This window comes from Varanus komodoensis, unplaced genomic scaffold (assembly GCF_004798865.1).
Source record: "Varanus komodoensis strain SLA01 unplaced genomic scaffold, ASM479886v1 scaffold1, whole genome shotgun sequence".
NCBI lineage: Eukaryota > Metazoa > Chordata > Lepidosauria > Squamata > Varanidae > Varanus > Varanus komodoensis.
Genome location: NW_025335268.1, coordinates 90,743,068 through 90,757,432, shown reverse-complemented (window position 1 = coordinate 90,757,432; position 14,365 = coordinate 90,743,068). Strand labels below are relative to the sequence as shown.

Genomic DNA, 14,365 nt, shown 5'->3' with positions numbered 1-14,365 from the left:
TTTCCTATGTACTGTACCTAGCTTCTTTTTAAACATGCATTCTGTATTTTTAACAGAACCCTTTAAAATGCTGTTCCACAAGAATGCATAATATATTACTGTAAACTTTCCATTCAGAGCATGCAATTAAGTCAAAATTCATGCCTAATTGTAAAACAATTGTATGTATCACAAAATTCTAATAACTATCTATATGCAAAGCTTTTAATTCATAAAAGTTCCTTAAGCAAATTAGATTGCTTCCCCAGCAAATAAAATGTTCTATTTCATCTGAATTGAAAATGGATGTTCAAAATGTACATTTTATATACCATTTGCCTTCTGCACGATGTAGTATATACAGAAAACAAAACACATGAACAGGATTTTTTTTTCTAAAACATGACTTGCTCCATGGACAGAAAACTGGCGATATTTAATTCATGAAAGACATTAATGGCCTTTTGTCTGCAAGTACCTCTGGCTGTATGACCCGCCCCCCCCTCAGCACTGTCATGTGTCAGCCACCATTTTCAAAGCCACCTCTGCCTGCTTCCTCCAGACTCTTTAGTTTGCTGTTTGTTATTTTAAAGCATAGCAGGTTGAAGCCTCATACTCTGGTTTCTTTCTGAAAACCTTATTCCATACTGAAATGGTAGCAACTACTTAGGCACACAGACTGTTACCCAGAAGCCCACTTAACCCAGCATATATGCCTTTTACACAGGCTTGAAGATCTTAAAGCAGTTCCTAAACTTACTTAGCCAGAAAGATATCTCACTGATTTTAATTACAGAAGGACAGTACAGAAAAAAGAAATAAAAGTAAGAGTCCTGTGACGTTTGTTTTACAGGCTAGCACAGTTATTGCAGCAACATGAGCTTTCGTGCACAAGAGCATCAGCTTAAGTGTACTCTGACTACAAAAGCCTTTATCACAACATAAATGTGTTTGTCTGCAAGATGCCTAGGACTCTGTTAATTTTACTTATTTTAATGGAAGACCCCCAAAACAAAAGTTTAAGATTGCAGGCTTAAAACCTCAATACTAAACATATTTAGGACCAGGCTCTATTAAAATTCAGATAAGATTTACTTTTCAGTGTCTGTTTTCTGCAACAATTACTTTGAATGTAAACTTGGTGTCTCAAATTATTTGCAAACTGCACTTAAGTACAAAATAGGTATTTTCCTGCAAGGGTACTTTTACAAGTTACATTTTGATCAGTCAAGTAGATACACAAAATCGTACAATCTTACACTTCCATTCCATACATGTCTATGAATTACATTAACACAAGCAAAGAACTCCTCGTTACAAAATCTATCCATCAAGTTGTGTTAATTTTCCACAACAGAAAAGCTATCTGCTGCTCACGAATTTGAATATCTTAACAAACTAATTAAGGACGGCAATCTTGACATCTGACTTGAACAGTTGTTCCAGAAGTTTATACAACAAAACGCCAAACTTAAGCCCATTAGAACATTTTAACAAGAAACTCTATTGGAATTTGAAACACTAGGGACCCTTTAAAACAAACCTTGATTTTACTGAATTTATGGAGGGGGAACTTTCCAAGAATCTAACTTCAAATAGTACTATAAAGTGCTACTTAAAGAGATAGATATATTCCATTCTTGAAGTTTAAACTATAAAATTTACTCACCTAGAAGCAGAATGTACATTTCTTACCTTTAGGCAAGAACTCTCATATTACAACTACATGCCATAAAGGGGACAAATATATAAAGGTATTTTCAGTCAGCAAATTTGATCTCAACTATTTAGGCAACTGAAATACTCAATTATCAGAATTCTTAGGCAGGGCAGAAAGGGTACTAAAGTGGAAAAAAAATGTTAATTTTTCTTTGCCTCCCACTTTCAACTTTCCCCCCTGGCTGCAACAAGTCATACCTTTCTCCTGGCTTTTTAAAAAAATTGTAATACATCAAAACCAGGACAGTTCCAGAAAAACATGATGCTAATCTTCTGTGCTCGGAAAATATGCAGCTAAGTTGCTAACCATACTATTTGAAATAGTTACACCAATCTATCTACATGCAATCATATTCTATAGACTAAGTTAGTAACACATTAAGGTGTAATCCTACACATGCTTAGACAAGGGAAAAAATTCCTCAACCCACACAGAGAAGCTTTTCCCCAAATGGAACCTTCAAATATAGTACCAGATATAAAGCCCAAGCAATAATGTATATGAATATAATCAGTTTTCCAGTCTACAAGAATGGGTTTGCTATATTGCATGTGATTAAATATACACACACAGTAAAAAGAAAAACAACAGCACTGTCCTTCCACCAGCCCTGAAAGAAATTTGGAAGGGGATGGCAGCACAACTTAAGAGCTTGTAATTTAAAAGTTGTGTTAGATACAGTAGCAAAACAACAGTTGTTTATACTGCCATACTCATACTACAGTGTCCAGTTCCACAGACCAAAAACATTACTGTTGCTGCCTTGCAACCTACAATACCACAACTTAGGTGGAGAATGAACAGAGGAAGAAATACCTACACAATAAACAGAACAAAGACATACGGAGAGCCATGCTGGCATCACACCTCTTGCCATGGCCATCCTTGAAAAAGCATTCCAGAAGACCTGCTTTATGCAGGACAGGTAGCAGAGCCATTTGACAGCAAAACTCTTCCACTGCCTGCACTGAGAGTTGTACAGAGACGGAGAGAAGTCGCTTCTAACAATTCTTTGGCTTGGAATACAAATCATGAGATTGCATTGCAGGGCTGGCCATGGACAAGTGGCTCCACATCCATTTTGCTGCCCAAAATAATGGCTAAAATGCTAGCTGACACTGAGGCTGCAATCCTTAGGTACACACTTACTGGAATATAAGTTCCCTCCCCACCCTGGGAGGATCTTACGAACAGGCAGATGGCTGTAGGATCAGTCTATAAACGGTTTTGCAAACGTCACAGGAAGCCTTTTGTTAAGGCATCATGACATTTCAAAGGAATCATCAACTTACTGCATTGAAAACAATGCCTCACAACCATGAGGCATCTAGGAGAAAATACTGATGTTTTGTTTTTTGTTTCTTTTAAAGAAAGGGAGGAAGGGAGGAAGAGAAAGAAAGAAAATAACTCACAGACAACAAAAGCAAAAATGCAACTACTAAAACTATTCTCAGCACCGCAGCCTAAACTTGAGTGACGCAATCTCTCTCTCACCCCAGTTCTGGCTAATGAGTCAAGCGATAGTAGCAAACGGAAGAAGAGCAAGGTATTTACCTTAGCTTTTTAGGGACGGAATAATCCACTTCCATAACTTTGCCATGCAACTCCGCTTTACCTTAAAAGCAAAAAAGGAGAAAAGCATCAGTTTCCACTTCTCGCAAAAGTGCCGGGTGCTGAAAAAGGAAAGCCTGCTAGAGCTGAGTAAGGGGTGGCACACTTTGGTCGATTTACTAGAGTAGATGGCAAAGCATGGAAAAGAGAGGAAAGCTGCCAACAGCCACGAGTCCTGGGGTGAAAATCTCCCCAAACTCTGAGCCCTGAAAGCACGCAGTGGATGGGTCGAGGCAGGGGAGCAGAAGATAGCAAGTGCCTGCTATTGTTTCTGGGGGTCGGGCATTTTGCCCAAGAGAACTGCCCCTTCCCACGCCCGTGCAACAGCTCCCTTTGATCTACCGATTCTTGGGGGGGGGTGACGGGTGCGGGGTCCAAGCCTTCTGCGGGATCCGACAGAAAACTGGGCGCGTTCACATAACCTCCTGCTCCTAGGCGAGGAGCACTGGCTTGCCAAGAGCGACTGGGGCACCGAGGCATAAACCTGCGACCCTGGACTCTGCGCATGAACTCGAGCAAACTACTCAAGAAGCGTCCGCAAGCAAGTTCCAGCCCCGCAAAGGGCTGGCGGTGCCCGGGCGAGCCGCGCTCGCCCTGCTCCAAGCTCTTGCCACTCGGCTGCACTGATTCCACGGAGGAAACGGCCCAGCCGCGCGCATCAGCGAGGACGGGCCAGCCGGACCGAGCGCTGTTCTCAGGCGGGCCCTTCGCGGCGACTTCCAGTCCGGCCCGGCCCGGCCCGGCCCGCTGACTCCCGATGGCCAGGCTCCCTGCCGGGGCTGGCCCGATCCGCCCTCCCCACCCCCTTCGGCTGCTCTGGCCTTGGCTCGGCTCGCTCGCGGCGCGGCTGGCCGGCCCCAGGGCTGCGCGTCGCTCCGGGCCCCCAGGCACGTTCGGGGCGCTTTGCTCCGGGCCCCCGTCGAGTTGGGACAGGGCACCTCGTAGAAAGGTGCTCCAGAGCGAGCGGGTGCCGGGCGAGGTGGAAGGAGCCGTCCCCCGCGCCCGTGAGCCGCTCAATAAAATCGGAGAAAAAAATCAGCGAAAAATCCCTCCCTCGCCCGCCGGGCCGCCCGGGCGCCTGCTGAAGCGCCGCGCGCGCTGGGCAGGCGGAAAGGGGCGCACGGGGCGCGAGCTCCGGCTTCGGGGCGCCGGCGGCGTCGCCCTGGCAGAGGCGGCGAGGATCCCTCCGGCCGGGAGCGGGGCGCCGACCCCTTCCCCCCACCCCCGGCGGGAAAAGGGCTGGGTGAAACGGGGACACCCCCCCTCTGGCGATTCCCAGCCGAGCGGGGATTCCCCTTGCCCGTGCGGCGCGAAGCCTCCCCGCGGGGCCCCGGGGCTCGTCCTGCGGGAGCCAAGCAGGGATGGTGGCCGCCGGAGGGCCGTGCGGGCGCGCTCAGACGAGGGGTATCGCCGCACACCCCCTGGCCGGTGCGGAGCGCGGCGCGTTCTGGCTTACCGGATAGCGTCTCAATGGCGCGGATGGCCCAGTTCTGGTCCGGGTAGTCCACGAAGGCGTAGCCGGATTTGAGCAGGACCTGCCCGGTGAGGGGTAGCTTCCTGTCCCCGAAGAGCTGCCGGAGCTCCTCGGCAGTCACGGCCGGGCTCAGGTTGCCGATGTAGAGCTTGTTCATCGTCCGCCTCTTCGGGAAGGGGAGTGGTGGGGGAGGGACGGAGGGAAGCCAAGGCCGCGGCAGCCCCCGCCTGCTTGCCTGCCTGCCTGCCTGCCACCCACCTACCTAGTTCAGCGACGAGGCTCGCCGGTACCTCCCCGTCGGCCGGCCCAGCCCTGCCCAGCCCTGCCGCTCCTCGAGCTGGTCGCAACAGCGCCCCGCAGCCGGGCGGGCAGCGAGCGAGTGACTGAACGGGCGGAGCCGAGCCCAGTCCCGCGCAGACCCTCCCTCGCGCTCCGGATCGCTCGTTCCCGCCTCCTCCGCTCGGGACAGGCTGGAGGTGGCGGCGGCGCTCCGACTGCTGCAGACCTGGCCGGGACGCGGGCGCAGAGGCGGGCGAGTGGAGGAGCGGAGCGCCAGGCAAGCGCCACCCCCTCCGCTCTCCTCGTCGCCAGAAGCACGTGGCCGCGTGCCTCGCTGGGAAGCATCCCGTCCGTGAGCGCAGCCGGGCCGGGCGAGGCTTCTCCGCTTGTGCTGAGGCTGGCGAGCCTTCTCCGGACGGGGCATTGGTGCGCGCCTCGCCGTGGACAGAAGTGGCGGCAGGAAACTCTGTCCTGCTCCGAGATTTGCGCCCCGGATTAGCTTTTTGCGGAGTCGGCCGGAGGGCTGGCCAGCTGCCGATGCACCAGCGATCGTAGGGTTTCTGGAAGCGGCGAGGTGCTGCGGGGCGCAGCCGGAGAGCGGGCGAGCAACTTCTGCGCACGTGCTGCGGTGGAATCCGAGACGCGCGCGGCGTTTGCTCCGGCCCTCGTTCGCAGCGCGCGCAAGTTGCGCACCTCAGCGGCGCCCAGCCGCTCCACCAGCGTCCTCCTCCAGCGCTGGAGGGTTTGGATGGGGGCTTCTCTGGATATGACGCAGAGAGCAGCTCTTTGAGCAGTGCCCAGCCGGTTTGATTGAGAAGGCACATGGCGCTCCCCAGCCACCGAGAGCTTGTCGGACAAAGGCGAGGGAGGCCGGAGATTCCCAACTTGCTGTTCGCTGCCCGCGTCCGCTCGACGAGGCTTGGGAGTGCGCTCGCTTGCACTGCGCGCGCCGTCCAGCCTGCCAGGTAAATCGAGCTTTAGGACTGAAGCGTTTGACTTCGGTTAAACCGAGCTGAGTGGGACAGAATTTATTCGGACGCACTGGGTTAGGACACGATTTTGTACATGTTTAAGAGGGGAGGGGGAAAGCCCTTCAGCTCCCAGCTGATAGTTCCAGGGCGTATTTCTATCCCAAGGATTACGCCCTTAAAAATTAAATGCACAGGCCCGCGGCGAGCAGCCCTCCTGAGGCTACCCACGTGTGCGTCTAACGGATCTCTCGTTGTTGACTACAGTGCGAGCAAGGGAGCGAAGGATGGCAGCCTTACGGAAAGGGGGATCGCGACATGGCAGTGAAATCCCAGCCTGGGAACCGCGTTGCGAATGCGTCGCGAGCGCTCGTTTCAGCTGGGGAAACGCAGGCGTGCTTTGGAACGAGCCTTGGAACGTCCCTCTCTCGCCTATACTGAAATCAGTAGTACTGTAGTGCATGGCTATATCCAAGTTCTCAGCAGCAATTACAGAGCCTTGATCACGTTTAATTTCAGTAGCACTTTCCAGTATGGTCAGGGGTTTTGTTTTGCTCTGCGCCCGCCCTCTCTGTAGAGCAGGGAGCCGCTTTATCTAGCTAAGGCATGTTTAGAGAGTAAATATCCACCCAGGATTCCCTGGCTAGCCCTGCTTTGGACTTCAACTCCCATGAACCCCAGTCAGCATGGCCGATAGTCAGGAATGCTGGGAGCCGTAGTCCAAAACATCTGCAGGGCACCAGACTGCACCTGTTGAGAGTGGTGAGGCTTGCAACTTTCTTTGATGAAGGACTATGGAAATTCTTAGCTTCTAGGGGCTGGGAGAGCAGCATTTCTAGGCAGGCTCAGTGAACAGAAGTTACGAGGCTCCAAGAAGTTCTTCTGTACAAGATCCGAGAAATGAGTGGGAGATGCTCATGCAGCATTTCTGAGCATCTCCCCATTCATTCTAGTGGAAAATGTCTGGTGGATGACACCCAAAGGATTCTATGGTGCCATGCTGAAATTGCTTCTTGGATTCTTGCTTCCTGTCTCCTTAGATCCCACATGTTTCCCAGTCTGCAAAGGGTCCCTCCTTTTTTTTTTTTTTTTTGAGAAACTGTCCCTCCTCCTATATATACCTCCTTGCCCTCTAAGATCTAGATCGGAGGTCCTTCTTTGGGAGTCCTCTTTGAAGGAGATCAGGAGAGTGGCTATCAGTAGAAGGGTCTTCTCGGTGGTGGTGCCCTGGCTTTGCAACTTGCTCCTTTGGAACCTCTGCACCTGGTGCCAACACTTTGGCACCAGGCCATAATCATTTTATTTTCTCAATATTTTAAGATCTAATGTTTTAAGATGGGTTTTATTTGATATTATTTGATGCTTGATGCTGTGCTTTTACTGTATTACCATCCTGGGACTCAGTGAAGGACAGTACAGAAAAGCCTTAAACAAATAAATATTTTTCTGAAAACCTTTTCACTGCATGATTTATTCTAGAGAGAGGCTGGGTGCCCATAGAACTGTTGCAGGGTTCCTGAATGTTTGGAGGAACCTCCTCCAGAATATAGAGAATATGATTTAAGCAAGGAATAAATCAAGAATCATATAGTAGAATTGGAAGGGGCCAGAGGGCCATTGGGCCCAACCCCCTGCTCAGTGCAGGACTCCAAGTTAAACCACCCCTCTCAGGGGACTGTCCAGTTGCATCCTGAATGCCGCCAATGTGGGAGAGCCCACAACCTCCCTCTGTCTTTGGTTCTGTTGTTGTACTGCTCTGTCAAGATATTTATCCTGATATCTTGCAGAAATCTGGCTTTCTGTAACTTGAGCCTGTTATTCTATTGTGTCTAAAGTAAGTAAACACAAATAAGATTGAGATCAAGACACACAGAATTAGTACTCACTTGGCTTTAACTAAATTTAAATTGTTGTTTCATTTTTTGGATTTACTCTTTCTTGCTTCGGTAACAAAGAGATAAGGTACATATGCAATAATAATGGAATTCTTTTTAAAGGACATCTCCTGCCCCCTCTCTTCTGCCAGTTGCTTGGGAAGTGGGGCTTCAGGGACTATAGTGCAAAAGAGCACTATGGAGCCACTGGGTGTGCAGTAGCGGCCTGTGTGAGTTTATGCATGAGCTCGGTGGGATTTGCTCTATTGCGTGTGCAGGCTTGCAGCCTTAGATTAATTCAAAAGCATATTCACACCTTTGTAGCCATCCCATTGGATCTACTCATGGTATGCTACTAGCAATTTTGGATTTTTGTTTTGGATCAACAGAGCTACTCAGTCTTCATTTAGTTATTGGCTTATCCATTGCACTTAGATTTGCAGAGTGTTTGATTTTATTAACTTGCATTCTACTTTTCAGCCAAGATGAGCTCCCCAAATCCACATGAAGCTGCAATCAATGAAGGAATATGTTGCTCTTTTTCTGTGGGATGGGGAGCTGTTGAGACCTGGTTCTTTGCAGAGGGAGGGTGTGGTCTGGCTGGTAAAGAGGACAACTCACAAGAGCACCCTCTTCTCTTGAGCTGCAGTCATCATTCTAGAAATGGACAATACTCCCCCAGTTTTAATTTGGTGTGCACTAAGTCCTTCCTTGTCAACATGTACTTCAGGCAGCAAAACGGACAATGCTACTTTCCGAGATAGTGTGCATACAGCCCATATGTCTGATGCACAGAGACCACAAAGAAAAATGTTGCTTTCAAAGACAACATAGGAACAGTGAAAGTACCTCCCCCAGTGACCATGGCAACTCTGCTGCAACCCACCAAGAATGGTGTAGCATGCTGACAACACTCACACATTAACCATGCGTGGAAGGAGCCTGTCAATACACGGAAATGGTAGAATGCCTTCGTGATGCCACTTGCCCTAGCACAGGCAGAAGGAACCATGTGGCTGCCACAGTGTCCTCCCCAGGCCAGTCAGAAGGGGATGTAGCTCAGAGTGCCTGCTTTGCATGCAGAAGTTCCCAGGTTTGGTCCCTGGTACCTTCAGGTAGGACTAGCAAGGAATCATGCCTGAAACCCTGGGGAACTGCAGCTGACCAGTGGCAATACTATTGAGCTAGGTGGACCAAGAGTTCAACCCAGTATTAGGCAACTTCCAATGTCCCCTAGACCACTGTGAAGTGATGAACAGGAGCCCAGCAATGGACATGGATAGGCGCACACACCAACCTTCCCTTCAGATATTGTACCGAGCTGTACAAATGCAAACAACAATCCATTTCCCAGGCAAGCACATACCATGCTACAACAGAGGAAAGGTGGGTGTGCTATTATGTCCCATAAGGTCATAATGTGCTCACCTAGTTGCTAAGACCATCTTCAGAGGCTCTTCTCTGGGCACTGCCATTCACAACGAATAGAGCCTGATCCAAATTCCAGGGCCTGGCCAGCACCATAGTTCTGTTGAACCTGAGGCCTGCAGATCAATTCTGGGGTTTCTTGGATGGCCCTTCCTGCTCCCCCTGGCTCCATCACTTTCCCCTGACCACTAATCCCTTGTTGATTTCTCTGCTTTTGCACACTTCTCCCCAACCGTGGATTCCAAAAGGCTGAAATTCCTCCCCTAAAACTTTCTTACTGGCAGTAAGAGCTATAAACTAAAATATACTGGCATTTTAACCATGCCCCTTCTTCCTTTGGAACATGACCCCCCACCCCCCATTGTTCCAAAATGAAATTTGATCCTTGGGTTAAACTTCTGGTAAGTTTAGGAACTCATGCTTCATGCAGGTGAAATCCTTTAGCTTAGGTGAATTGTCCAAAGGTAAATTGGGATCTCCTAGGGGATCTTAGGGTAAGACAGCAGGTCAGCAAGTGGGTTGGCAAGAGTGGCAGGCTCCCAGTAGTTTCACGGACTCATAGAATGGTAGGATTGGAAAGAACCAGAGGGCCATTGGGCCCAACCCCCTGCTCAGTGTAGGACACCAAGTTACACCATCCCTCTCAAGTGGCTGTCCAGTTGCATCCTGAATTCCTCCAGTGTGGGAGAACCCACACAGTCTGGCTTCCTGTAACTTGAGCCCATAATTCTGTGTCCTGCACTCTGGGGTGATCAAGAAGAGATCCTGCCCTTCGTCTTTGTGGCAGCCTTTCAAGTGCTTGTAGAGTGCTATCATATCTCCCCTCAATCTTCTCGAGGCTAAACATGCCCTCACAGGGTCTTTGTTTCCAGTCACATCATCATCCTTGTTGCCCTCTTTTGCACCCTTGCCAGCTTGTCTTCATTCTTAAAACTGGTGTCCAGAACTGGACACAATATTCCAGATGAGGGGAACAAGTACTTCATATGATTTGGATGTGATACTTCTATTAGTGCAGCCTAAAATAATAGGCTTGTTTGCAGCCACATCATAGTGTTGACTCATATTCAGCTAGTAATCTACAACAATTTCAAGATCTTTCTTGTTTTGCAGAATTGTTGAGCTAAGCATCCCCAATCTTGTAACAATGCATTTGGTTTCTTTTTCCTAGGTGCAGAACTTGGCATTTGTCCCTATTGAAATTCATTCTGTTGTTTTAACCCACTGCTCCAACCTATCAAGATCACATTGAATCTTCTTTCTGTTTTTCAGGATATTAGCTATCCCACTTCCTCATCCAAATCATTAATAAAAATCTTGAAGAGGACTGGACTCAGTACTGAACCCTGCCATATTCCTCTTGTTGCCTCTCCCCAGTTTGATGCCATTGATGAACACTCTGAATCCAATTCTGTAGCCAACTATGGATCCACCGGATCATTGTTCCATTTAGCCCACTTTTAGCTAATTTGCTAATCAGGATATCATGAGGCCCTTTGTGAAAAGCTTTCCTGAAGTCAAAATAGATCATGTCCACGGCATTCCATCCAGTCAAAAAAATGAAATTGGATTAATCTGGTAGGATTTGCACTTGAGGAATCCATTTTGGCTTCTAATAATCACTGCATTACTTTCAAGGTGTTTGCAGACTGGCTGCTTTATAATCTGCTCCAGAATTTTCCCAGGGATTGATGTCAGTCTAACTAGTCTGTAGCTCTCAGGTTCTTCTGTTTGTTTTTTTTTCCCTTTCTTGAAGATAAGGACACTTGCCCTTCTTTAGTGATCTGGCTCTTCTCCTGACCTGCATGATTTCTCAAAGAGAATAGGCACTGGTTTTGAGAGTTCTTCTGCCAGCTCCTTTATGAATCTAGGATGGAGTTCAACAGGCCCTGGCAATTTGAACTTATTCAACCCAATTAGATGATCCTTGATGATTTGCCTATCAATCTTGAGCTGGCTTCCTGCTCCTTCAGTTTGTACTTCCCCTTCATCAGGAACGTCATAGCTCTTCTTTTGAGAGAAGACTGAGCCAGAGTAGGTATTGAGCATTTCTGCCTTTTCTTTGCTATCTGTTATAATTTTGCCATCCACACTCAGTAGTTGAACATCCCTTTCTTCCCCTTGTCTGTTTCTTTGGACATATCTGAAGAAGACTTTTTTGTTGCTTTTAGCATTTCTCACTAACCTCAGTTCATTCCTAGCTTTAGCCTTCCTGACACCAACTCTGCAAGTCTTTGCTACCTGCCTATATTTTTCCTTTGTAGCCTAGCCTTCCTTCAACTCTCTATACATGTCCTTTTTTTCCAGATATCTGGAAAAACATGGTTTTTTTTGTGAAACCATATGGACTTCTGTTGTCTTCCACTTTTCTTCCTTATTGGAATTGTTTGTAATTGTGTCTTTAGAATTTGCTTTTTCAAAAATCCCCACCCATCTTAGAGTCCTTTTCTCATTAGAATCACTTGTCATGGGACTTCACTGATCACTGTTCTGAGTTTTAATAAATTTATTGTAAAAGAAATAACCGTCCAGAGGCTGAAATCCAGTGCTTACCAACCCCAGCTAGCCTTGCCAAAGGAAAAGTATGATAGGATAAGTAGTTCAATGAGCCAAGATTGTTGGCAAATGTAACCCCCGCCCCTTAACATTTTAAGCTATGCATGTCCCAGGCATTTCAGTCCATTTCAAGTGATCTGAATTATTTTGAGAGATCTAATTTGGGTGCTTAGCTTTGGACTGCAAATGAACAAGAGGCATCTATTTGCATATGATGCCACCCACATTGTCTGCTAAGGATGGGAGGAGTTAGCTGAGGTACTTACATTTATCATAGCATGTTATGCTTCTTTTTTTGCTGAAGGCTCCAAAGAAAAACAATGAGAAAATAAACACAATCAGAATACCACAAGCTAAACATGTGACAACAAATCTGGAAATTATTTCCAGAAATACCACATTGAATATACTACAGCCAACATTTTAAGGCTGCTATCCTATGCTTACTTACTGTACTGGAAAGTAAACCCCATTAAAATCAGTAGCGCTGAACAGACATATAGAAGAGTTTACTGCATGTTGTCATTCTTCATGCAACTATTCCTCAATTGTATACATTGCTGCAGCTCCCCCTGTCCATTTCAGACATTTTTTCTCATCAAGACATTCCCAGTTAAGTTTTTAAAAATGTATACTTTGTGTTGATCATGCTGTTGAGCAACCCATCCCTATCATTCCCATTAAAGTTTTCCCTTACCCCAGGTCTCTTGCTGTCTCCACATGCCCAAGAACATAAGAACAACAATGCTGGACCAGACCAAAGGCCCATCTAATTCTGCATTCTGTTCACACAGTGGCCAATGAGCTGCTTGGGGGAAAACCCACAAGCAGGACATAAATGCAAAGGCACCCTCCTGCTCATGTTTTCCATCAACTGGTGCAAATAGGCATACTACCTCTGATACTGGAGGCAGCATAGGGCCATCAGGCCTAGTAGACATTGATAACCTTATCTTCCTTGAGTTTGTCTCATCTCTTTTTAAATTAGTGGCCAGTTGAGGGATTTTTTGTGGTAGCAAATTCCATAGTTTAGCTAGGTGCTGTATGAAGTTCTTGCCTTTAAATATCTCCTACCCATGAGCTTCATAAAATTAGCCCAGGTTTTGTATTATTAGAGGAGAGCAATATCTAGCTATCTGAACCATGCATAATTTGTACAACTCTGTCATTTCTCTCCTTACTTTAAGCCTTTTTAATAGGGACTTGTGAGGACTCGCTTCAGCTCCTTGAAGATTTGAGTTGCATTTTTTCAACTCTCCCTCTCACCTGGTGCAGTAACATTATTCCAGGTGTGGTCATACCATGCATTTATATAAAGGGGGTACAATACCAGTGGCTTTATTTTCGCTTTTCTTCCCAAATTATTTGCTTTCATCAGGCCAGATTATTCCCTCCTTGCTTGAAACTCAGGCCAAGGTCCAAGGTAATCTATATGAAATAAGGATGGGAAGAGTACACAGCAGCTTGCAATAATGGGTTTCTATTTCTCAAGGGAAAGGAGGAGCATGAAAGGCCTAGATTTCTGAAGGGAAAGCTTTGCAAAATATTATTTTGGGGAGGCTGTGATTTATGTCATCTGTAAAGATGAAATCTCTGCACTGGAAAACTATTGCAAAGCTGATTTGGGTTTCATTGCATGAGAGGCCAAAAAGACTGTCTTTTTACTGATTTCTGGGAAACCAATTCAGTTTAGTAGGTTTTGTTTTCCAAATTCATCCTTCAGTTCTTTTCTAACTTTCTTGGAGCTGATCCTCTCAAAGTTCATAAAGCTCCCTTCTGAGTAGACACATACAGGACTACCTTGCCTTCACCAGTGGAATGTACAAGCTTGCTTCAGTATTCCAGATTATATTCCTAGTGGCTTAAAAAATTATCTGCCTAGGGTAGATTGCTGTTTCACATTCTGTTCTTTTTTTCCAAACTACATATTCTGGTACACAAACTCTTTCATCAGGCAGCTTGGAATTAGTGAGGTTTCAGTACATCCTCTTTTTCAGTGTGACCAATTGTGGAAAATGTCTGTGGTTCTCTCTTCACATCGAACTGGTCTGGCTAACAACTGGCAGCATAAGAATCTATTCAGGGTGATATAATTCCAAAGTTCTTTTTTGTTCTAGCTCCCTGTGGGAAGTTATCTTTCTTGGGCCATATTCAGTTATAGAAATGTTAAGTCCCTTTTCCTACAACCATGGTTTCAGTTCCTATAGATGTAGCTGCCAACTCATGAAACACCACAAGGGTGCACTGTGTGAATGTAAGATTAATGTAGGGCTTGGCTGCCAGCATAATGCTAAGTCACCTAAGTAGCCCAGTATAATTTGCACAGCATTTTCATACCTATTTTATTTTGTAGTTATAGTGGATTTATTAGTTGCAACACGAACAGTGATAAGATGCTGATACTCTGTAAAGCTACTATTCAAAAGCAGACACTGAAAAATAAGGGGTGTTGCAGAAATTTAACTTAGATCAGGCT

The 14,365-nt window shown here is 46.6% G+C and overlaps 1 protein-coding gene across 2 annotated transcripts in view; it reads right to left on the bottom strand.

The window, feature by feature from the left end:
• Positions 1–5,081, bottom strand: part of IGF2BP2 (insulin like growth factor 2 mRNA binding protein 2) — a 73,105-nt gene extending 68,024 nt beyond the window's left edge. For both annotated transcript variants that reach the window (XM_044434594.1, XM_044434603.1), the window contains exons 1-2: positions 4,767–5,081; positions 3,254–3,314 (exon numbers count right to left, since the gene is read on the bottom strand). In XM_044434594.1, coding sequence (XP_044290529.1) covers positions 3,254–3,314; positions 4,767–4,941 — 236 coding nt within the window. In that variant the 5' untranslated portion in view covers positions 4,942–5,081. The remainder of the gene's footprint in view (positions 1–3,253; positions 3,315–4,766) is intronic.
• Positions 5,082–14,365: the final 9,284 nt, after the last annotated feature.